Raw genomic sequence first — 25,460 nt, 5'->3', positions numbered from 1 at the left:
AAATGGTGAGTTCCAGGAGCAAGAGGGAGAGAGAAATTCTTATTTGCTGTGGAGTAGGCAGATTAGCTGTCCACCAGCCTAAGAGAGTGAGGGCAAGGTAGGATCTTAGGATTAGGAAAGCATTTGGAATGACAGCTGAGAGAAAAGGAAGAGATGCCAGGAAAAAGGTGGCCAGGTTTAGCTGAGTTTTGAAGCTCAATATGAAATATGATGTCTGCTTGAGACAATCATGTCTGCTACATGGTACCTGTTCTTTTATTGAGCACAATCCAATTTTATCTGTATTTCTCCAGCTCTCAGTTTACCAGCAAATGTGGAGGATGTCTGCCCTAATATACCATCCTTGGAGAAGCTCATGGCCGAGATTATAGAGTTGGCAGAGTCAGGGATCCGCTACACTCAGATGCCACACATGATGGAGGTTGTACTGCCCATGCTGTGCAGCTACATGTCACGATGGTGGGAACATGGTCCTGAGAACCACCCGGAGAGAGCTGAGATGTGCTGCACAGCTCTCAACTCAGAGCATATGAACACGCTGCTGGGTAACATTCTCAAAATCATCTACAACAACCTGGGGATTGATGAAGGAGCCTGGATGAAACGCTTAGCAGGTAAGAAGCAGAAAGAACGCATGCTACCATTTGTTTTATTTCCAGAGAAGATTTGAAATATTGAAGGCTATAAACTTCCCACAGCAATCTCTAATGATTTCTTCTGTGCTCAAAACTCTCATTGCTTAGTCCTGTTATACTGTTTAAAAAGATACGAAGATCAGACATTCTCTACTGCCCTCATCTTACTTTTGTTGCTGTGATAAAATATCCCAACAAAAAGCATCCTTTGAGAGAAAGATTTTATTTTATCTGGGATTGCAAGCTAACATCACTTGCAGGATATCACAGTGGCAGAAGCTTAAAGTACTAGTCATGTCAAATCCATCAAGTGCAAAAATAAATAAATGCATGCATGCTCACTCACTTGCTTGACTTACTCAGCTCAATTTCTCCACTCTTATGTAGTTCAAGACCCCCTGCTTAGGTAATGGTGTCACCTGCAGTGGGCTGGGTCTTCCACATCAGTTAACTTAAGACAATCCCTCACAGACATGCCCAACAGCCAACCCAATGTACACAATCCCTCACTGAGATCCTCTTCTCAGGTGATTCAGGGTTATATGGAATTGATAATTAGAGCTACTCATTATATAATTAATACTTCCAAACAAGTCTCTGAATTATTTATTTCTATATAAGACTATTTAACAAGCACATGAAACAGTGATCGGTAACATCAATAATGGTTATGTAGACAGAGACAAAAAAAAAAAGCTGGATTTGAAACAACCTACCTTTGTATTGTTCTCTTATGACATCAGGCTGAGAAATTGATGATGAAATAAAACCTGTACAGTTCAGTTTATCATTGCAGTATTCTGGAATATTAAATATAAAAATTCTGAAAGCAATCTAAATACCCAACAGCTGGAGCAGGGGTATATAGTTTTTGTTTATCCTCTTACCAAAATACTACATTTTCTCCAAGCATTCAGTATTTGGCAGTGTTCTGTATCTTGGGAAATACTCATTATATTATATATAGAAAAAAAGCACCATTTTAAAAGGAACACAGAATGAACTCTGTATACTATGAGTTAATGGGTTTATCTATTGATGAAAACTAAGAGAAATATACTAGGGTTTTAGTGATCTGAATAGGTGTATTTTAAAACTTTCTCTCATATTTATTATTCAATGTATGTATATATGTATGTATGTATGTATTTATACATATACATGCATTATATAAATTTTAAGGTAAAAATCGATCTTAAAATTTTCTTGTATAAGCCTAGGCCTATTACTGAATGTTAACTAGGACAGCAGTGCTGTATGTAATCTAAACCTTCTATAAGCTGAGGTTAGGATGAAATGAGGGACCCTCAGGTCTTGCATGATGATATTGCAGAGAGTGTTTATCTTCTAAAAGTGAAAGAGCTGGAAGACTCATTTCCATTTGTGGATTTTGTGTGATAATACAGATTTCAGATATGATTTCAAGGCTTTTTTATTTTATTCTAAATTGTCAAACTTTTGTTAAAAAATAAGCACATTCAGTAATCACATTTAAATATCAATTATGCAATTAGGTTTGTGGCTAGAAAAATGGTAGAGACCTGAGCTCTGTCCTTAAGTAAGCCCTAAGAGAAGAGGTAGGGGTCTCACTCCATTATCACACCAACAACTCATCTTGATTTAATAGGTGTTTTCCATTGATGAGTATTAATTTCTGTTTCCAAATAGTGTTTTCACAGCCTATCATCAACAAGGTGAAGCCTCAGCTCTTGAAAACTCATTTCTTGCCCTTGATGGAGAAGCTAAAGAAAAAGGCTGCCATGGTAGTGTCTGAGGAAGACCACCTGAAAGCCGAGGCCAGAGGGGACATGTCCGAGGCTGAGCTGCTAATTTTAGATGAGTTCACCACACTGGCAAGGGATCTCTATGCCTTCTACCCTCTCTTGATCCGATTTGTGGACTATAACAGGTACAATGTGCCAAAGTGACTCACTCTCCCAAGTCCTTCATGACCTCCGTGGCTCATCTATTCATACAGAGTACTTAGTTCATTGACTCTTGGGCCACAAGCTTATTTGTGGTTCTAACATAACAAAACATTAATGCATACATTAATTCTCACTGGACATCTTCAGTTTACCACTGGGTATTTATTGTTTGCTAAAGCCTACTGTGCTCTGCAAGTAACTTATCTATTGTTATACTGTTTCTTTTTCTGCAGCAGAGACTGGAGCTATAAATGAGCAAGTCTGTAGATTATACAGAAAAGATTCACTTTAATTGTTTTATATATAGTATATAAATAATATGTTTACATACATAAAACATACATTAAGTGTGAATGTGATTATAAATCAACCATTTGTCAAAATAAAACTAAACTTTTTAGTTTTAATTTCTTTCTCTTAAAAAAGCTGTTGGACAGTTACAATGTTTACAGGTTTTTAAATGTTAGTGTTACCATTCAACCATTATGAATTCTTTGGTCCATAAACCTGGCTTTTATAAAGTGGATATAACAGCACACATCTTTAATCTCAACATTTAGAAGAGGCAGAGTAGGCAAATCTCTATGAGTTTAAGTCCAGTCTGGTTTACATAGCAAATTCCAGGCTAGCCAGGGACCCTGTCTCTCTCTTAAAGAAAAAAAAAAGGCTTTGGTTGAAAGGATTTTTGGTGAAGGTGTTTTGTTTTTTGTAATTAACCTTAACTGAGACTCTATTTATCACATGTTCCAGGGCAAAGTGGCTAAAGGAGCCCAACCCAGAGGCAGAGGAGCTGTTTCGCATGGTGGCTGAAGTCTTCATCTTCTGGTCCAAATCCCATGTAAGTAAGAGAATGCTGGCCAACAGTATCTACTGTTTAATGTGTGATAAGGGCTTTGCAAAGGTAGACCAGTTGTCTGGATCCTGGGGTCACTGTCTGAATGGCGTTTCTTGAGTTTGTCTCCTAGAATTCACCTGATAGCTTAGAACAGAAGGAAGGTGACTCTGAGGACTTCAGGGAAATGCAGCCTCTTTTAAGCTCTGTAATTTATCTTTTAAAGATAAAATTTTGATAGTACTGTATAACATTAAGGTGAGTATTTATATCCCCCCTTTCAGACAGTGTGTCATGTAGCCCTGGCTAGTCTTAAGTGAACACTTCACCTCCTCATTCTTGGATCCTTTAGGACATGTCTGATTAAAAATGACTATTTAAACATGTATATGTGCATATTCAAATTGATGTCTGTTATCTGTGACATCCTAGGTAATTCTCTTAAGTTGTTTTTGCTCCTCTAAGTAAATCAAATGAGATATTTGATTGTTTGTTTTGTGCTTGGGTATGCCAGGCTAGGGATCTGCCCTGATGTAGATCTCAACCCTTGATATTTTGAGACAGGTCCTCCCTGTATATTTTAAGCTGGCCTTGGAGTTAGCCTGACCTCGGACTTGTAATTCTCTTGCCTCTGTGGGACCATTGGCATGTGCCAACATGCCCGATGAATGATTCCTTATTTTGTGCAACACATTTTAAAGGATGCAGTAGCTTATTTGGGATATTTTGGGGAAAATGTATATTCTAGGATAATTCAACCCATCTTCACCTGACAAAAGCAGAGATAATTGACAGCCTTTTACCTATCCCCCTCTCCCTTGGGTAACCCATTTTTTATTTGCCAAGAGGACAAATAGAAGGAATCCAGGATTAGATGCTTTAACAAGTTGAAAACGTCTGGAAATTTAACATATGTAATTCACTCCTCAACCATTTAAACACCAATGAAGTTTCTTTAAATTTTTGTCTTAAAGAATATTTTGGAATGAGTACTCTATTATTCTCAGGAGGCTCATTTAATGGTACTTTGAATAATAGAAATATTGATATATCTTAGAATCAAATTTGTTTATATATATTGATACTTTTTCCAAATGTATAAAATCAATTTATTAAACCATTCTGTTTCTAAATTAAAAGTACATAAAATAATGTTATGGTATTTTTAGAATTATATAGAATAGCTATCAGGATAGAAAGTTGTATCAGAGTTGTGTGTGCTCTTGAAAGACTGTCTTCATTCCAGGAGGCAGCATAAACCACTCCCCAGCTAAATTGGGGGATGGAGTGTTCATACTGTCATTTGGTAATGTATGATTTTTATGACTTAAACTTTCTAAACTTAGTGTTCTGCTTTAAAACATACCTATTGAAGATGGGCCTGATGGTATATGGTTCTGTCATCCCAAGTCCTGAGAAAGTAAAGGAAGGAGGCTTACAGTTTCATGGGCTGCTTGAGCTACGGAGTGACTTCAAGGCCAATCTGGGCAATTCAGTGAGAACTTATCTTCTAATAAGAAGTAAGAGGGCTAGGGAATGTACTCCATGGTAGATCACTTGCCTAGTAAGGACAAAGCCCTAAGTTCCATCCCAGCATTGGAAAAAGTCAATCATGCTCACATTTAGTTCTGAAAACAGTTGTCCCTAACCTAACAGTCACAAACAAGTGTCTGTCCTTGAAGAAACTCTGGACTTCTGTGTAACACTGATTGTATTGTTTTTCTCTAAGCTGTTTTAACTGAACTTTCCTTTGCAACTTCTTAGAACTTCAAAAGAGAAGAACAGAACTTTGTGGTACAGAATGAAATCAACAACATGTCCTTCCTCATCACTGACACCAAATCCAAGATGTCCAAGGTATCAAATTTTCCCATCAATTTCAATGTTCCTTTATAGGTTGATAGATTTTAGAGGTTAGTTTGAAAGTTCACAATGGTAATTGGGTTGATTCAGTAATATTACTTACTGACATAAAAACATATGTGCCATTTGGGTAGTTTTTACTATTAGTTTGAATCAGATGTGATAAAATACTGCGACATAAAAATGACCTATGAAGGATAAAGTTCTTGCAGATTCCTAGAAACTAAACTTACTAAGAATAACTTCTTACAAGTTGGTATATAAAAAAAAATGAGTTCCACACAGTAAATATATCTCTTCAGGTTATAACCATTCTTGCTTCTAATGTTCAAAAAATTATAGATTTGATAGGGCAAAACTATATGTGGAATAATATACTACAATATAATGACTTTGTATACCAGTCCTTCATAATGAATCAATTGCTGGGACTGGAGAGATGGCTCAGCAGTTAAGCACAGTGGCTCACCCAGGTTTAATTCCCATTATCCACATGGTGGCTCATGAACATCTGAAACTCCACTTCTAGGGGATCTGATGCCCCCTCTTCTGGCCTCTGTGATTGAAACACACATGTGCACAGACATGCAAACAATAACTCTATACATATAAAATGGAAATCTTTAAAAAATGAATCAGCTGCTGCCTTACTTCTTACAGTGCTGAGAAGCTTTTCAGTGACAGGCTTTTTCTTATTTCACCTTTTTTTTTTTTTTTTTTTTTTTTTTGCTGATGTTTTGTTTTGTTTCTTTGTATTGAATGTTTGTTTTTGAGATAGTGCCCTGCTGTGTAGTTCTGGTTGTCCTAGTATTCACTATGTATACCAGGTTGGCCTCAAACTTGCAGACATCCATCTACGTCTGCTTCTCAAGTGCTGGAATTAAAGGTTTGGACTAAGATACTAGACTATTCCACCTTCTTTTAAGTAATGCCAATCACCTGCATGCTTAAATTGCCTTTTTTTTTTTTTCAGTTCCCTATGACTTTCACAATATGTCATTGTCATAGAACTGGTTCAGTTTGAAATTATTGCTACAAAAGAAATCCAACATCTTTGAAGTGGATATGGGTCAATTATTTTCTAATGATTTTAGGACTTAATCTCTTTATTAGAAGACTACTCCCTGCCCACCAGAACTTATGATGGATTTGAGGTACCCTGTGGCACCACCATAGTCCTTAAAAGAGTCACAGTAGACTGCTGATGTACCCTGAGGTTCAGTTTTAACATGATCACACCAACACTCCTTATTATTTCTGAATCTCTGAGACTGGTATACCACTTGGTTTCTCAGGTGATATATGAAGCTATAATAAAAGAGGAAAATGTATTTTATAATAGTTATGTATAAACCATACAGGTAATTTATAAATAATCCAGATAGTTTATACTATATAAAGCACATCCTTTTTATTCATGTATATTGCAAAGCATTTATCCAAACAAAAATAAGCTTTCTGTACTTAAATTTGTTTAAACATTGAGAATTAGAAAGCATATTATATATGAAATTACTATATGGAATTTCTTCCTAATATTATGATGTGTCCTACTATCTAAAAATTGCATGGGAATAAAATACCATTAGTGGTATTTAATGGTAAAGATGTAGAAAGAATAAAAACTAAAAGCAAAAAAAAAATTGCTGAGAAGAAAAGATGACCTTTTCAGAATGGTTAGGATTCCTGAAAGTAGGGACCAGGAGAAAATAAGAAAGGGGGAGGGGACCATGATTATGTTAAAGAAGATTGGTAGATCTGAATAAAAGAAATGTGGGTGAGCATCCCAGTATTCATCTTTGTTCCACAGGCAGCCGTTTCTGACCAAGAGAGGAAGAAAATGAAGCGCAAAGGGGACCGGTATTCCATGCAGACATCTCTGATTGTGGCAGCTCTGAAGCGACTACTGCCCATTGGGCTGAACATCTGTGCCCCAGGAGACCAGGAGCTCATTGCTCTGGCCAAAAATCGATTTAGCTTGGTGAGTTTCCTGGTCACCTAGAGGTGGTGGTCAGCAGACCTCCAGACTCTGTGGCATTGTATCCTTTGAAAAACTCTGTTAATATTTCATGTATCATTACATTTTTAGTAACTAATTTTTTGATGACTCTAGGACTTAAATCAATAACTGCCTATTATTTTTAGGGCACTTTTTATCCTAAGTTATGGTAATCACCTCCAAGGCATATTCTAGAAGCAAACAAAATATATGAATCTCTGGCCCCAGGGGGAAATGGATTACATAGGAACTTCTTTATAAAATCTGCCATGAGAGTTGTGATTTTTTTGAAAGGTGATTTTTCAACATCAGAAGCAAAATGCATTGTGCCAATGGTGGCTAGACAAGGTGTTAGCTTCTAGCAGCTCTGGGCCTTTGCAGGCATTATGATTTTTTTCTTTGTTAGAGTTATTTCCTTGATTTTATTTTTCATAATTACAGATGACTATGTAAATTTCCAGAAAGGTGCCTTGGAATTGCTTATTGGTATATGCAAATTAGAGAACATATTCTCCATGTCCTCTTTTCCAGAGACTGACAGTGAAATGCCTGTGTAGGTCTTGTTTTGTGTCCTGGAAGGAGTGAATGAAGGGAGGATAACTTGGGCTGAGTTAGCCAATGTTTGATTTTTGTGTATACATTTCTTGTTAGAGTTCTATTATGGAGTATGTTGCAACATGCAGAAGTCTCTTTCTGGAGATTTGAGAGAAAACCATGGATTTATTTCCATATGAGCCCAAGGGAGTATGATTTGGTCTTCTTTCTTTTCATGAATTAGATACTCCTTCTGTTGACCCTTGACATCCTTAGTGAGCAATTAGATTGTGGACTTGTTTGAAGTGGTTGCAGCAGAGAGTTTTTTAAGGGGTAGAGAGGTGGCTCAACATTTAAGAGTATGTGCCATTCTTGGAAAGGACTAGGTTCAGCTCCTAGAACCTACTTTGGAAACTCACAATCACCTGTAACTCCTTCTCCAAGGTATCTTACACCATCTTCTGGCCTCCATAAGCAACTGCACACACACAGACACACTCTCTCTTACACACACACACACACACACACACACACACACACACACACACACACACACTTATGTGCACGCCCTCCTTCTTTTTCAGAGAGAAAAGAAAAATGTAAATATACCTGTCAGACATACACTATTTAACAGGGTATTTGATCTGTTCTTGTTGACTGTGGCAGTTGATGCATTTATTATGAGATTTCTTTTGGTAACATGTATTTCTTGACAGAAAGACACTGAGGAGGAAGTACGAGATATAATCCGCAGTAATATACACTTACAAGGCAAGGTAAGCCAGCTTTTACTCCAAATCATGTTTAATATTTTCAGGATATTATTACTAATCGTATCACACTAGCAAGTAAGATAATTTTAGTTGACCATTATTGTACTTGCAAAGATCTTATATTAATAACCTAAATGGAAATAAATGGTGTAACTTTAAAAGTACAGGAGCATACATTATAAAATTAAAAACAGTATTGCTGTGGGATGTTCTGTATGTCCTGTAGGAGCCCGTTCTCGGGTTCCTCGTGGCTTTACCCAGCAGGTCCACATAGAGGATGATTAGGACCACCACGGGCCTGAGTGCAGGTGTCTGAGATGGTATGCACTTGACTGTGCTGTTGGATGGTCTGTATGTCAAGTTGCTCTTATTGGTCAATAAATAAAACACTGATTGGCCTGTGGCTAGGCAGGAAGTATAGGCGGGACTAACAGAGAGGAGAAATAAAAGAACAGGAAGGCAGAAGGAGTCACTGCCAGCCGCCACCCTGGCAATCAGCATGAAAAGATGCCAGTAAGCCACGAGCCATGTGGCAAGGTATAGATTTATGGAAATGGATTAATTTAAGATATAAGAACAGTTAGCAAGAAGCCTGCCACGACCATACAGTTTGTAAGCAATATAAGTCTCTGTGTTTACTTGGTTGTGTCTGAGCAGCTTTTGGGCTGGTGGGTGACAAAGATTTGTCCTGACTGTGGGCAAGGCAGGAAAACTCTAGCTACACAGTATGTCATAGATTGAATAAATATTGTATATGTGTTTTTACAACTCTTTTTCAAGGTTTGGAGGACCTGCAAACTGGTATCCATAAAAAGTTGAAATTTTTCCTTTAGTGTTTAGGCAAATATGTATATTTAGGAATTATTCATATAGAGGAGATATTGAGAATTGCTGCAGTAAGAACAAATGAGTTGACCTAAGGAGAGGAAAATCCAATTCAAGACAAATGTGATTAGAAACTATGTTTTCCAGCAATAGTGAAGGAATTGTTAAAACTGGGTTTTATAGTCCAGTATTTGCTCTTACTTGAAGATTTTTTTTAAATACCACTGAGTAGGTCACTCATTTATTCATAAGATATATCATGTAAAAAGTTTTATTGTTGCTGGGCATGGTGGGTAGAGCATGCCTATCATCCCAACACTGAAGAGTCTGAGGTGGGAAGATTATAAGTTTGTGGCTAGCCTGGGTTACATAGCAAAGCCCTGAATCCAAAAGCAAAGACGAACAAACAAAAAAGATCTATTATGTGACCCCACCTTTAGGTTCCCACTCTAGTTTGTCACCCTTCTAAGGATTCTGTATAATTCATTACAATGATGAAGACAGAAAAATATTTAAACAATCGCTGATTAGTCCTTCAGTGTATTAAAATATTCCTTCCCACAGACCTGCATTCCTTTATTCCTTTAGCATCTGGGAGGATATGATACAGGTAAAACACACTTCTGCTATATTCCCAGTGCACATGGATGTCTTTAAGGCCATATTTTAGTAATAAATCCCACAGAGAAGGGGTTTCATTCCTAGTAGTCTCTTTTTCAGGGAGTGTTGTTGGAGAATTTCTCTCCAGTTCCCACCGCCAAGTCTCGCCAGTTCTGGAGCCCACTTATAAAATAAACACATAGACGCTTACATTATTTAAACTGTTTGGCTATTAGCTTAGGCCTATCATTGTCTAGCTCTTACTCTTATATTTAGTCCATTTTTATTAATCTTTACTTTGTCACGTGGCTCGTGGCTTACTGGTACTTTATATCTTTTTTGTCCTGGCAGCGGCTCCAGGTGGTTCCTCTTTCCTTCCTCTTTTCTCAATTCTCCTCTCCCCTTGTCCCACCTATACTTCCTGCCTGGTCACTGGCCAATCAGTTCTTTATTTATATAAAGCGATATCCACAACAAGAGAGAAAAGAACAATATAAATATTTTTTGTAAGTTGTCATAAAACCTCCATCTGAACTCAGGCCTAGAGTTTGTACTGTAAGCTCCCATTCAGTGAGAGACATGAATGTTTTTACAGATAGGTGTTGGATGGCATCATGAACCCCTGGAAGGGTTCCTGGGGTCTCTCCATTTAGATAATCCCTATTGAGTGCCCTCAGGGTCTGTGCTCATGGCAGGAAGTGGTCATGTAGCTCTTGGGCTTTGAGATTCTGGATTCTCCCTAGACATGTGACATTCCCCATCAAACCCTGGTTTGGTGGTGCCAACCTCACAGCTGTTCTAGAACTCTCGATGCTGGATGCCTTTGGCCTCACTGCTGCATCCAATCCTTACTACATCAAAACATAGGCACTGGAGAAAGAGTGTTGTTGCCTCATCCAGTGTGAGGACTGTCTGGAAAGGGTCTGTCCCTTACCCTCACCTCTCTCTACTCTGAGAGCCCAGTCTAGATGGACACATGGGCACAAATGTGAAGCAGCCTCACTCTAGCTTCATGTTCACACTCCATGGAAACACCCGATGGAGGCAGAAGCCTCAGAGGAGTCATTGTATGAGAGAGAACATAAAGATTTCAATTTATCAAAAACATCTATTATTGAATATAGACAAGAACAAAGCACATAGTCCTTTGATATGAAAACATAGAAGAAAGCATTTTATTTTGAACAAAGGACAAATAGTTTTTAGAAGTATTTCATATATGAAGTTCTGTCTCGGTTTTTTTCCACTTCACTATTATTTCTATCATTTGAAGCTAGGCTTTCTTAGGAATTTGGAAGTTTAAGAAGATCTCTGTTTGTTTCTTTTTCATAAAATCCAGTTTTGTTTCCAATGGGAATTCTAAAGTGGAAGAGAAAAAAATGGAAATTGTTTTACCTACTTTTAATAGCATGGATCTTATGTTTTATTTCTTTGAAATGACAGGCTTTTCTCCCATTAAGATGTTTGTATCAATCAGGTTTTATGATTTTATAGCCTGTCTTAAACATGAAGAAAAAATAGTTTTAAAAAAAAATCTTTGAAACTGGAGAACTGGTTCAGCCATTAACATTTAACTGTTCTTTCAGAGGAGTTTGATTCCAACACTCACACCAGAGAATCTGATATCCTATACTAGACCACATGTGTACATGCACTCATCTGCATAGAGACACACATATACACAGTTTAAGAAATAAAATATTAAAACATAAATCACAAAGACTTTATTTTGAACTTTTATTATGAAATATGACAGTATTATCAAATAAAACATTGAGATTTCTTTTTGTTGAGTGTAAAAGTTATATGCTATATTAATTTATATTATTTGAAGTCTTAATTCCATTGAGAATTTGCTATGTTGAAAACTCCATAAGTTTAGAGTTATCTGTGGGCCTATTTCATGACTTATAAACACACACGAATCTTTCAACAGTTAGTGTGTGAGGAGGAAAGAGGCAGGTGAGGCTCATCTTTACCCTATCGCTGCCTTTGTCTGTCTCCACTTCAACCTTACACCCTAAGTGCATCCTTTTTAGTTTTTCATTTTGTCTGTTTTACTTTTTCTTTCTTTTTTTTAAAATTGAAAATAGATTCTTCTCTCATATAATAATCCTGACCACAGTTTCTTCTCCCTCCACTCCTCTCAGCTTCTACCTCCCCTCCCCTCTCCCCTGCATCACTCTCCTCCATCTCCCCTCAGAAAAGAGCAGGCCTCCAAGAGACAACAGCCAAACATGACAAAATAAAATACAATAAGACAAGGTAAAAGCCCTCCTACTGAGGCTGGACAAGGCAACCCAAGAGGAGGAAGAGAGTCACAAGAGCAGACAAAAGAGTCAAAGACACAGCAGTTCTCACTGTTAGGAGTCCCACAAAAGCACCAAGCTAACAGCCACAACATATATGCAGAGAACCTTGTGCAGACCCTGCAGGCCCTGTACCTGCTGCTTCAGTCTCTATGAGCCCATATGAGCCCTACTTAGTTGATTTAGTGGGACATGTTCTCCTGGTGTCCTCTATTGTCTCTGACTCCTACAGTTTTTCCACTCTCATGTGGAATGGGCCTCAAGTTAAATCAGACATTGGTTGGCTACAAGTTCTACACCACTATTGTGCCAGCACATCTTGCAGGAAGGGCAGATTGTAGGTCACAGGTTTTGTGGCTGGGTTGGTGTCCACCTTTCTCTTTCAGTAGCCTGCAGAGTACCTTTCCACACCAAAGATACTAGAACAAAAGGGTTAAGACTCAATGCAGGTACCAGCTTAACCTCTCCAAGTCCAGTGAGCTATGTGGATATTGTCCTTGGCAATGAAGTTCTGCTGTAAGTTTGCAGAGAGTAACCCTCTGTCCTAGTGGCAGCCTGGGTTGTTTGGAAATCTCCACAGAACTCCCAGGCCAACAACTCAACTGAATGAAACCCAATCCTGCCACTGGGAGCCTTTCATGGCTATAAGAGATGGCCAGTTCAGACTCCATATTTCCCATTACCAGGAGTCCTCACTGGGATCACCCTCATAGGATCCAGGAAGTTTCCATTGTAGTAGGTTTCCACACTGCCCCCAAAAGGTCCCTCATTTCTAGCCATCTGTCCCTGCACTCTCTCCCTCCATCCCATTTCCCTTACCACACGATCCCTCCTGCTCCCATCTCCACCCACCTCCAGTTCACCTACAAAATCTATTGAATGTCCCCTTCCCAGGGAGATCCATGTACCCCCCACACCTAGAGTCTTCCTCTTAACCTAACCTCTCCAGCTCTACTGAATATAGCTTGGTTATCAATTGCTTCACAGCAATTGATATCCACTTATAAAAGAATACATACCATATTTGTCTTTCTTGGTCTGGGTTTCCTCCATCAGGATGATGTTTCTAGTTCTATCCATTTTCCTGTAAATTTTATGATGTCATTGTTTTTAACAGCTGAGTAATACTTCATTGTGTATATATACCACGTTTCCTTTATCCATTATTTAGTTGAGGGACATCTAGGTTGTTTCCAGTTTCTGGCTATTATGAATAAAGCTTCAATGAATGTAGTTGAGCAAATGACCTTGTGGTAAGATGGAATGTCTTTTGGGTATGTGCTCAAGAGTGGTGTAGCTGGGTCTTGAAGTAGATTGATTCCAAATTTTCTGAGAAGCCCCCATACTGATTTCTATAATGGCAGTACAAATCTGCACTCCCACCAGTAATAGAGTAATGTTATTCTTGCTCTACATCCTTTCCAACATGAGCTGTCACTTGTGTTATTGATCTTAGCCATTCTGACAGGTGTAAGATAGAATCTCAAAGTAGTTTTGATTTGCATTTCCCTAATGACTAAGGTTGTTTTCTTTTTAACTTCCTTTTTGATTCCATTGATCAACATGTCTGTTTTTATGCCAATATCATGTTATTTTTATTACGACAGCTCTATAGTACATCTTGAAATCAGGGATGGTGATACCTCCAGCAGTTCTTTTATTTTTCAGGATTATTTTAACCAACCTGTGTTCTCTGTTTTTCCATATGAAGTTGAGAATTGTCCTTTGAAAGTATATAAGGAATTGTGTTGAAATTTTGATGGGGATTGTACTGAATCTGTATATTGCTTTTGGTAGGATGGCCATTTTTACTATGTTAATTATACTGATCCATGAATAAGGGAGATCTTTTCGTCTTCTGATGTCTTCTTCAATTTCTTTTTTTAAAGACTTAAAGTTTTATCATACAAGTATTTAACTTGCTTGTTTAGAGTTACCCACGATATTTGATATTATTTGAGGTTATTGTGAAAGACGTTGTTTCCATTTCTTTTTTTCTCAATTTGTCATTTTGTAAATAGGAGGGCTACTGATTTTTGTGAGTTAATCTTCTATCCAGCCACTTTCCTGAAAGTGTTTATTAACTCTGTGTTCTCTGGTGGAAATTTTAGGGTCACTTATGTATACTATCATATCATCTGCAAATAATGATACTTTTACTTCTTCCTCTCCAATTCTTATCTCCTTGATCTCCTTTAATTGCCATTAGCTCTAGCTAAACTTTCAAGTACTAATATTGAATAGATATGGAGAGAGTGGACAACCTTGTCTTTTTCTCGATTTTAGGATTTTAGTGGAATTGCTTTGAATTTCTCTGCATTTTATTTGATGTTTGCTATGGACTTACTGTAAATTACCTGTATTATGTTACATATGTCTTTTGTGTCCCTAATCTCTCTACAACTTTTGTCATGAAGGGTGCTGTATTTTGTCAAAGGCTATTTCTGCATCTAATGAAATGTTCATGTGATTTTTTTTCTTTCACTTTGTTTATATGGTGGATTACATTTACTGATTTTTTTTGTATATTGAACCATTACTGCATCTCCAGGATGACACCTACTTGACCATAGTATATGATCTTTTTGATGTGTTCTTGGATTCAGTTTGCAAGTATTTTATTGCGAATTTATGTTCATAAGAGAAAATGGTCTATAATTCTCATTCTTGTTTAATCTTTGTGTGTTTTTGGTACCAGGGTAACTGTGGCCTCATAAAATGGACTGGGCAATGTTCTATTTCCATTTTCTGCAAGAATTTGAGGAGTATTGGTGTTAACTTTTCTTTGAAAGTCAGGTAGAATTCTGCACTAAAACCATCTGGTCCTAGGCATTTTTTTTTTAATTGGAAGACTTGCAAAGATTCCTATTTCACTAGGGATTATAATCTACTTAAATTGTTTACCTGATCTTGATTTAACTTTGGTAAGTGGCACCTATTGAGAAAATTATCCATTTCTTTTAAATTTTCCAGTTTCATGAAATACAGGTTTTTGAAGTATATCATTAAGTTTCTGTACATTTCCTCGGTGTCTGTTGTTATGTCCCCCATTTTCATTTCTGATTTTGTTATTTTGGATAATCTCTCTTCACCTTTTAGTTAATTTGGCTAAGGGCTTGAAAATCTTGTTGATTTTTTCAAAGAAACAACTCTTTGTTTTATTGATTTTTTTGTATCATTCTCTTTATGTTTTATTGATTTTACCCCTCAGTTTGATTAGTGATTGCCATCCACTACTCTTGCATGTGATTATTTCTTTTTGTTCTAGATATTTCAAGTGTTCTGCTAAATTGCTCATATGAGATCTCTTCAATTATTTTTATGTAGGCATTTAGTACTATGAACTTTCCTCATAGCACTGCTTTCATTAAGTCCCATAAGTTTGGATATGCTGTGTATTCAGTTTCATAGAATTCTAGACAACCTTTGATTTCTTTCTTCTTTCTCTCTTTCTCTCTCTCTTTCTCTCTCTTTCTTTCTTTCTTTCTTTCTTTCTTTCTTTCTTTCTTTCTTTCTTTCTTTCTTTCTGTCTTGACACATTTTTTATTTAGTAGAGAGTTGTTCAGTTTCTATGGGTTTGTAAATTTCTAATGTTTCTATTGTTGTTGATATGTATCTAGCTTTAATCCATGGTGGTCTGGTAGCATGCAGGGAGTTATTTCAATTTTCTTGTATTAGTTGAGACTTGCTTTATTCCTGAGTATGTGGTCAATTTTGGAGAAAGTACCATGAGGTGCTAAAAAGAAGGTATATTCTTTTGTAACTGGGTGCAATGTCCTATAAATACCTGTTAGGTCATTTGGTTTAAATGTCTGTTAGCTCCAGCATAGAATTCATTGTATAGTTTTTTTTCTGGATGACCTGTTCATTGATAAGAATGGGGAATTGAATTCTCCCACTATCAGTGTGTGAGGATTAATATGTGATTTAAACTGTTGTAGTGCTTCTTTTACAATCTTGGGTGTTCTTGTGTTTGCTCAGGAGGCAGAGCCAGGCAGATCTCTGTGAGTTTGAGGCCAGCCTGGGCTACCAAGTGAGTTCCAGGAAAGGCGCAAAGCTACACAGAGAAACCCTGTCTCAAAAAACCAAAAACCAAAAACAAACAAACAAACAAAAAAAGAATTGAAATGTCATCTTGATGGAATTTTCCTTTGATGAATATGAAGTATCTTTTCCCATCTCTTTTAATTAGTTTTGGTTTGAAGTTTATTTTGTTAGATATTAAAATGGCTACCACAGCTTGCTTCTTAGGTCCATTTGCTTGGAATATCTTTTTCAAACATTAAGGTAATATCTATCTTTGATATTAAGATGTTTCTTGGATGCAGCAGAAACATGGATCTTATTTTCTCATCTATTCTGTTAGTCTGTGTCTTTTTATTGGGGAATTGAGACCACTGATATTGAGAGATATCAACGACAATGATTGTTGATTCCTGTTATTTTGTTTTTGTTGGTGGTAGAGGTGTGTGCACGTGTGTGTATCTCTCTCTGTCTCTCTGTGTGTTTCACTTCTTTTGGTTTTGCTGGTGTGAGATTATTTATTTCTTGCATTTTCATGAGTGTAGTTAACTTCCTAGATAGATATTGTTTAAATTTGTCTTTATCATGAAATATCTTATTTTCTCCATCTGTGGTGATTAAAAGTTTTGCTGGCATAGAAGTCTGGACTAGCACCTGTGGTCTCTTAATATCTGCAGCACATCTGTCCAGGCCCTTCTTTGTCTTAGAGTATCCATTGAGAAATCAGGTGTAATTATAACATGTCAGTCTTTATATGTTACTTGGACTTTTTCTCTTGGAGCTTTTAATATCCTTTCTTCTGCATATTTCATGTTACAAATATTATGTGGCAAGGCACTTTCTTTTTTGGTCCACTCTGTTATATGTTCTATATGTGTCTTATACTTTTATTGGCATCTTTTTCTTTAGGTTAAGAAAATTTTCTTCTATGATTTTGTTGAAAACATTTTCTGGGCCTTTGAGCTAGGATTCTTCTCCTTTCTCTATTCCTATTATTCCTAGATTTGGTCTTTTCATGGTGTCCCAGATTTCTTGTATGTTTATGTTAGGAACATTTTAGATTTATCATTTTCTTTGACCAATGTATCCATTTCTTCTATCATATCTTCAGTGCCTGAGATGCTGTCTTCTATCTCTTGTATTCTGTTGGTGAAGCATGCCTCTAGAGTTCCCATTTGAATTCCTAAATTTTTCATTTCCAGGATTCACTCAGTTTGTGATTTTTTTATTGCATCTATTTCCATTTTCACATCTTGAACAGGTTTGCTTCCTTCAGTTGTTCTTTGTTTGTTTTCTTGGCTTTCTTTAAGGGATTTATTCTTTTCTTCTTTAAGGACCTCTATCATCTTCATATAGTTGGTTTTCAGGTCTTTTTCTTGTGTTTTAGCTATGTTCGAATATTCAGGGCCTGCTTTGGTAGGATAACTGGGCTCTAGTGGAGACATATTGCTTTTGCTGCTATTGATTGTGTTCCTAAGTTGGCACCTAGGTATCTGGGTTTGGAGTGAAAATAGGTCTAAGTGCTGACTTCTGGGTTTGCCTTTGTTGGGTGGTGTATTGTTCCTTGGCTTCTGTTTCCTCTCTGGAATTTTCAGGGAGTGTGATGGCTATGTGTTACTAATTTTACTGCCCTACTCAGCTGGTATGTCCACAGGGAGGAATTCCTGCTGACGTTGGAGGCTGGGATCCAGTGAAGAGTAGAGGCAGGGAGGCCTGGAGGGGATGGTCTGTTGGATCCACAGGAGGCATGGGCAGGGCAGAAATAAGGCTGCTGTTGGTATTCTGTTCCAGCACTAGGGATGAGCCTTAGGGATTGGGTCTCCTGGGGGAACAGAGAGAGCAGAGAAGGACCACAGGCAGCCTACCTGGTGTGGCCTGTGGTTGAGCAAGCAATGTCCCACCAGCGTTGGGGGCTAGGACCCAACAATGAAAGGCAGTGGGGAGAGGCCAGGAGGAGATGGTCTGTAGAATCCACAGGAGGTGTGGACAGGAGGGAAGGGAGGCTGCAGCTGGTGTTCAGTTGCAGCAATAGGGATGAGCCTTCTGGGGATTGGGTCTTCTGGGGGAACAGAGAGAGTGGAGGTCTGTGGGCAGACTACCCCGTCTTCCGGGTGAATCTTGAAATTTCAACTCTGTTCCTTGCTTCAGTATTTGAGTTCAATCATCTAAGAAGATTTTAGGTTGCACAGACAAATGCCATTTATGGTTCTTCCTGGGGTACATTTGCTGGAGATGCAGGCATTCTCACTGTTGCAGTTTTCTGAATCTCTGTCTCAGGAAAAATGCCTGGAACTCTTGTTGACATTTCATATCAAAGTGTCAAAAACAATCCTGGGAGGTTCCAGGGCCTCTGGGCTGTGCTTTCCTGGCCCTATGCTGCTGACTGGTGACTTTCCCAAGCAACCCAAAGGGTCTTCTGTGGCTTCATGGAGTTTTTGGGTCCCCAAGATACCAAGGCTGGTGTCTTCCACCCTGTTTGACCACCATGTGTTTACCCCCCAATTACATCTTAACTACTCTAGGGAAATATTCCCACTCAAACAGTAGGTCATGTCTCATGGTTTCCTTATATGTCTTCCTCATAACTCTGATTAAAATGATAAACAATAGTATAATTCCTATCCTGTCTGCTACATGAGTATTTCATGAATACATGAGGTTTTACTTTTGTGGTCTCTAAATAGCGCTTGCTTGATTTTTTTTTTAGTGATATATTTAAGATATGTGTATATATGTGTAGATGTACATAGACATAGAGAAATGGTTATAGCAGTCAAGCAAAACTAACCTTGTCATTTCCTCCCACGGTTGTCTATTTGTGTATTTGCACATAGGTTTCAAATCTACTCAGCAAGTTTTGGTGATATGGTAGCATCTTATTAAAGGAGCTATCACACAGTCCAGTGGTTCCCTAGATTCTCCTGTGTAACTATAGTTTGGCGGGTGTTTTAGTACTCTCTTATGTGTGCTTAGTGGTCATGGTAGAGCAGTTAGTGATCATGCTGGACAGCTCCTCTCTCCAGTTGCCACCTTGTGTTTTCTTGCCCATAGTTGGAAGATCCTGCAATCAGGTGGCAAATGGCTCTCTATAAAGATTTGCCAAACAGGACAGAAGACACCTCAGACCCAGAGAGGACAGTGGAGCGTGTCCTGGATATAGCAAATGTACTTTTCCATCTTGAACAGGTCAGATCTTTGTTTAATTTTATCCATATGGCCTTAACCATATGAAGTGTTTTTAAAATGTACATTAATTTTTAACTGTGATCCACTAACCCCCATTTATGTTTAGAATATTGATTACAATGAGCATGTAATTCATTATTTCCAAGATTATAGTTTTTGGAGACATTTGTAGATAGTATGTTTCAGGAGATCAAGGCCTTCAATTTTATTATATTTTTCAAACTTTTCTAAAATTCTATAGACTGTTAGTAGTATATTCTAAACCTTTCTAACAAAGTATCACAGAGTTATGCCAGATTTCAAATATTTTATTTTTATATCATTTTAATACTTCATATAAATTATGTCTGAGATATTTTGTCTTTTACTGGTTTAATATCTGAAGTGTTTTCTCTTTTACTTACTTCACTTTTGGTTTTATGAGAGATTTTTGAACAATTTCTCTCTGAGATAAAGAGCAAATTACATTTATAGAAGAATCTTACATTGACAGTAAAACCTCAAATGAGGAAAATGTTTTTGCATCCTTTGACAGTCATCTCCTGTTTTAACTACCAAGTTCTTGTGTGTTTTTGTCTCTACTTTGTCCCCTTAGTTCAACAATCTTCAAAGCAGTAATTCTTGAGACACTCTCAGTTAGAAGGTTACATTGTATGTTTATATTGTATTAAAAGCAGTCCTTTACAAAATACATGTATCCAGGCAATTGTCTGGTTTCCATACACATATCTTAATCTGTTTGTATAACGTTTAGATCCATTACATGGAACTTACACTATACACAAATAAACATGTTCTCTTTAAAACATGACATCTAGTCAATGTGGCAACATTAGAGGGCTGGAGAGATGGTTCAGTAGGTAAAGTGCTGGCTGTGAAAGCATGAGGACCTGAGCTCAGATCCCCAGCACCCATGGAAAAGCTGAATATGGTGGCACATATCTGTAGCTACAGCACTGGGATGGGGTAGAGACACAGGGGTCCTGAGGACTTACTGTTTAGGCAACCTGCCTGAGTGAGGTTCACTGACCTGTAAGTTCAGTGAGGTGAGAGATCCTGCCTCAAATACTAAGGTGTAGAGGGTTTAAAATGCACTGATCTCTGCCCTCTGTTCACAAACATATTGGTGTGAGCATCCACCCATGCACATGTATTCAACACGCACAAGTGAAATAAATACTTAAAATAAAAAAAAAACCATGATTACAGAAAAGTGAAAGGCTAGAGTAGTCTGCCAGTGGGTCTCTGACAGTACTTATGTGGTATGCTTTCTTAATACTGAATCTGAAGTAATAAAATGCCCTGTGTCATCCCAGGAACCTTCCTACCTTTGTGCTGTAAGGATTAAGCTTTGATTTTTCTACCCCCTTTAGCCACATTTGCATATATAACCATAAGATTAATAAACATGTTGCTTTGATTTATACTTGATATTGTTTGAACATCTATCCCTGCCTTTACTGGTTAAATAACATATGGAGACAGTTCAAAGTAGCTTGTCCCACTACTTAAATTTTTCCTTGTATAATTTTTTGACAAATTTTGAGGCTAGATGCCAGTTGGATCCTTTTCTGTCCAGCTCACAACTATATCTCAAATTCTCAAGAACTTCATATATGTCTAAGGGTTTTATCATACTTAGCAGAATGCCATGTATTTATCAAAACTGCTGCCTTTAAAGTCTCAGATCCCAAAGTAGAATTTTATATTGGGATACACTGGCTCTCATTGGACCACTCAGCTTTTGGTTCTGTTTTAATCTACACTATTCTCAATTTGAATTTATTCCACCAAATACTCCCATCAAGAAGACAATTGAAGTGGACATTTGCTAGATTGTTACATTGATCTTATGGAGGACAGAGAGTCAGAGAAATAAGTGCTTGTCAGTTAGACAGATTGCTCTGTTAAAATGTCTGCAGTGGCTCGGTCAGTCTAATGTGTTCAAGAATTATTGTATTCATATTCTGAGCATTTATTACAAAGCACAATATATTTGGCTTTACTTTGGGCTAACATAACATTTTCATTTTTTCCAGAAATCTAAGTATACTGAGTATACTGGCCGGAGATATTTCAGTCTGGGAAGTACAGTGCTCCATTGCTTAGAGAATACTAATTAATTGACAAAACCATACTGGGAATTTATCTTCTTCTAATACTTATGATTAATCTCCTTTTTTTCTCTTGAAGTTTCAAGCACCATTATTCAAATAAATAGCCTGTTTGCATCATTTCTTGTAACTTTCAAATTCTCATTTATCTTGCCTAACAAAAATAGCTTCATATTTTAGTACTTTTGTAATATTAAATCCTTCTATTTATTCCTGGTACTGAGCTCACAAAGCCTTGTTATCTTCTTTTATTAAAAAGCAGTAGTTAAAGTTCCATTAACACTTTTCATATTTGTGGTTCCCATACTTATAATAAAAGTAGTTTCAATAGATATGTAAGTGAGTATGCTCCTATGTAGGAAACAAAATGGAACGACCCACAAAGGGGATCAGAGAAATGAAAGGAGGACCTGAGTTTGGTCATCAGAACCCACATTAAAAAAGCTGGGCCTGGTAATAAGTGCTTGTAATTCCAGCACTTGGGAGATGGAGATAGATCTCTGGGACTCACTGGCCAGCAAACCTATCCTAGTTGGTAAGTTCTAGGCCAGTGAGAGACCTTGTCTCAAAAAAAGAAAAAAATCAAAACAAGGTGGATGGCAACTGAGGAATGACACCCAAGGTTGTTCACTGGCCTTGATATGCATGCTCACATGTGTGTACATGCATGTGTGTACAAATATGCATGCATATACATGAAATTAAAAACTTCAAGTACTTACAATTTTGAGAATGATACAAAATGATTTTATGTAGAATAATTTTTGGTTTCTTTTATTTTAAAGATAACAAGGCTTGGGAGCTACAGGCTATTTGAAAACTTGGTAATTTTTACTAAGTACCATTTGAAAATATCTCAAATTTAGCTTTTGGGTAATTTTGAGGATATAATCCTAACCAAAATAATTGTTAGGCAATTTGAAATAAATTTAAAAGATGCAGCTGATTAATATCACTGAGGATGGATTGAGGCTGTAAATGTATGTTTATTGTTTATTTGTGCCATTCTACCTCAGGTGGAACATCCTCAGAGATCAAAGAAGGCTGTGTGGCACAAACTACTCTCTAAGCAGAGAAAAAGAGCCGTTGTTGCCTGCTTCCGGATGGCCCCCTTGTATAATCTGCCAAGGTCAGAATTTTTTAAATGTTTCAAAGAGATTAATTATCTTCTCTAAATAGTGGGTAACAATGATAATCTATCCCAGGGATGAATAGGAGAGAGTTATTGGTTCTTATAACTCATCAGTTTGTTTTCTTCTTTTCAATGTTTTTGTTTGAACCATACTTTGCACTGTCACTTAAACATGACATATGTTGAGGAATATCTGCTCACATAGGGGAGGACATGCAGTGTAATTGGAAACATTCTTTGAAGTCCGGTTGCTCAGATTTCAAGTTCAGTTTCTATATTGCACAACATTGATCAAGTTGAATCCTTCACTTCACTATGGTTTCCCCTTCTGGACTATGGTAGGACTGACCCCATAAAGTACAAAGACAGACTGATGAACTAATATGCACAGAGTGCTTGTCAGTATGCTGATGACAGTAGATGCTAGCTATGGCTGCTGTTTGTATAATTGTTCTCGTACAAAGAAAAGAAAAGATACTCTCCTGACTTACAGATATGACAAAATGAACTCAACAGACCCATTGCTGTTCTCTTAAGATTAAAACAATGCACTTGTTAATAGAGAGATATAACATAGTGCATTCAAGTCTGTCTTGATGACCTGTGATAGCTTCCTGGATATTCTCCCAAAGCAGTGGGCTCTTTGCTACTCTTAACTTTCTGCAAGTAACCATATCCCTACTGTATTGGTTACTTTTCTATTACTGTGATAAAACACCAAGACCAAAGGTAACTTAGAGACAACAGAGTTTATATGGACTTAAGGTTCCAGAGGTGTAAGATCCATCATGAAGAGGAGTGACAGACATGGCAGATGGAGTAGCAAGCTGAGATCTCACATCTTGAATTGCAAGCACAAAGCAGAGAGCAAATTGGAAATGGTGTGAGTCTTAAAACTCTCAAAGCACAACTCCAATAGCACATTTCTCCAACAAGGCCACACCTCTCCAAACAGCTCTACCAACTAGAGGCAAGCGTCCACATGGTTGGAACTATGGGAGATATTTCTCAACCAAGCCACCACATCAATGTCTTGTAAACAGGGCTCAGTTCAACTGTATCTCCCTTTGGAACATCTCTGATCTTGTAAGTCTGCTCCTTCTTTCTGTGTGTTTATATAGCAAGGTTACAACTGCAGGTTGTTACATTGTATGCTACAGTGTTCAGGCTGGTTGCCTCTCTGATTCCCACTTTAAGGTCCAATATAATTTGAAGTTTCTGTTTTCCTAACCCTGGACAGCAACCAGTTCCTTGCCATTCCTTGAATTTCTAACATTGGAGAAAGGATTCATCTTACAAACACACCACTTATACCATTTCAAGAGCATCTGAGCTCAGCTAGGTGAATATGGATTTCCCAAGGCCTAAACATGTTGTATATTTAAAAGTCTAAAATCTGTGTGCATGACTCTTAGGTCTTGAAAGCCCTTGAATGCCTCCTTTGGCTTGCCTTTTTCATGTGCAGGAATTTACAGAGCTTTTGAGTGTTTCCAGACATGTTGTTAGTTTCTCTCCTGTTTTCCAGGCTCTTCTTAAATCCATCTGGCCATTATGCCTCTTGCTTTCCTAACACACCTCTGTTATTGTTGAATGCAGGCTTCCATTATACAATATCATTCTATTACATTGAATATGATGTCCACTTACTATTTTGTCCTTTCTCACTTAAATCTTACCCATTTCTCTCATTAGCATTGTGATGTTTCATTGCCTCTTCTAGTCTTCACTGAATTTTTTGTATTCGATAGGCAAACTTTTTTTGAAATTTATTTTTTTTTAATTGTGTGTATGTGTGTGTGTGGCATGTGCAGGGTGGTTGTGGTGTTGCACATACAATCAGTAATAACAGAGGCCAGAAGAGGGCATTAGACCTACTAGAGCTGGAGTTACAGGTGGTCATGAACCACCTGCCATGGGTGCTGGGAACCGAGTTTGGATCCTCTTGAAGAACAGGCAGCAAGTGCACACCACAGAGCCACCTCTTCAACTTCAGATGGACATTTTTTTAAATCAGTGCTCCAAGATTTCATATTCATTCATAGAGTTGTAGAAAGTTCACATAATACATTCCACTCTAGAATGTCCAGAGCCTATGTTTGAAGTTAGTTTGAATATAGGCTAATTCTTCTGTTGGCTTATATTATTTAGCAAGAATCACAGCAGGAAATAAGAGCCACTATTTAACTTACATCTATCCAATGTACTTTCCTACCCTTTATCTCACTTTAAGTCTTATAAGATGGAGATGTAGATACAATTATTTTTGTTGCATGTATGAGAATTGTGAAGATTGAAAGCTTAACATGTTACAGAGCTTAGAAATGTCTGAACTGGGACTAAACTCAGAGCCCATATGTGAGCTGAGAAACCTACCTTTATATGGCACAAGGAATTGTCTGTGAAGAGAAGAATCTGTTACAGGACATTTATTTTTATTTTATATTTTGGTATACAGATAATCTGATAATAAAGTACTATTGAATTCTTGTTCAAATATTTAAAATCCCTTTGACATTGTGTTTATCTTTTAGGCATCGGGCTGTCAATCTTTTTCTTCAGGGATATGAAAAGTCTTGGATTGAAACAGAGGAGCATTACTTTGAGGATAAATTGATTGAAGATTTAGCAGTAAGTTTTTTAATGGAGTTATAAAATGAAAGAGGATTGAAAGAAAATCATTACACTACACATTGGTCTTAGGAAACTT

At 37.4% G+C, this 25,460-nt stretch overlaps 1 protein-coding gene across 2 annotated transcripts in view; it reads left to right on the top strand.

Annotated features, from left to right (window-relative positions):
• Ryr2 (ryanodine receptor 2) overlaps window positions 1–25,460 on the top strand; it is a 581,527-nt gene that overhangs the window by 465,362 nt on the left and 90,705 nt on the right. For both annotated transcript variants that reach the window (XM_076572925.1, XM_076572926.1), the window contains 10 exons: window positions 294–614; window positions 2,304–2,544; window positions 3,314–3,401; window positions 5,160–5,252; window positions 7,069–7,239; window positions 8,508–8,567; window positions 19,373–19,507; window positions 21,547–21,592; window positions 22,639–22,750; window positions 25,285–25,381. In XM_076572925.1, coding sequence (XP_076429040.1) covers window positions 294–614; window positions 2,304–2,544; window positions 3,314–3,401; window positions 5,160–5,252; window positions 7,069–7,239; window positions 8,508–8,567; window positions 19,373–19,507; window positions 21,547–21,592; window positions 22,639–22,750; window positions 25,285–25,381 — 1,364 coding nt within the window. The remainder of the gene's footprint in view (window positions 1–293; window positions 615–2,303; window positions 2,545–3,313; window positions 3,402–5,159; window positions 5,253–7,068; window positions 7,240–8,507; window positions 8,568–19,372; window positions 19,508–21,546; window positions 21,593–22,638; window positions 22,751–25,284; window positions 25,382–25,460) is intronic.

This window comes from Peromyscus maniculatus, chromosome 5 (genome assembly GCF_049852395.1).
Source record: "Peromyscus maniculatus bairdii isolate BWxNUB_F1_BW_parent chromosome 5, HU_Pman_BW_mat_3.1, whole genome shotgun sequence".
Classification (NCBI taxonomy): Eukaryota; Metazoa; Chordata; class Mammalia; order Rodentia; family Cricetidae; genus Peromyscus; species Peromyscus maniculatus.
The sequence above is the reverse complement of the archived record's forward strand: the minus strand, read 5'-3'. Positions and strand labels throughout refer to the sequence as shown.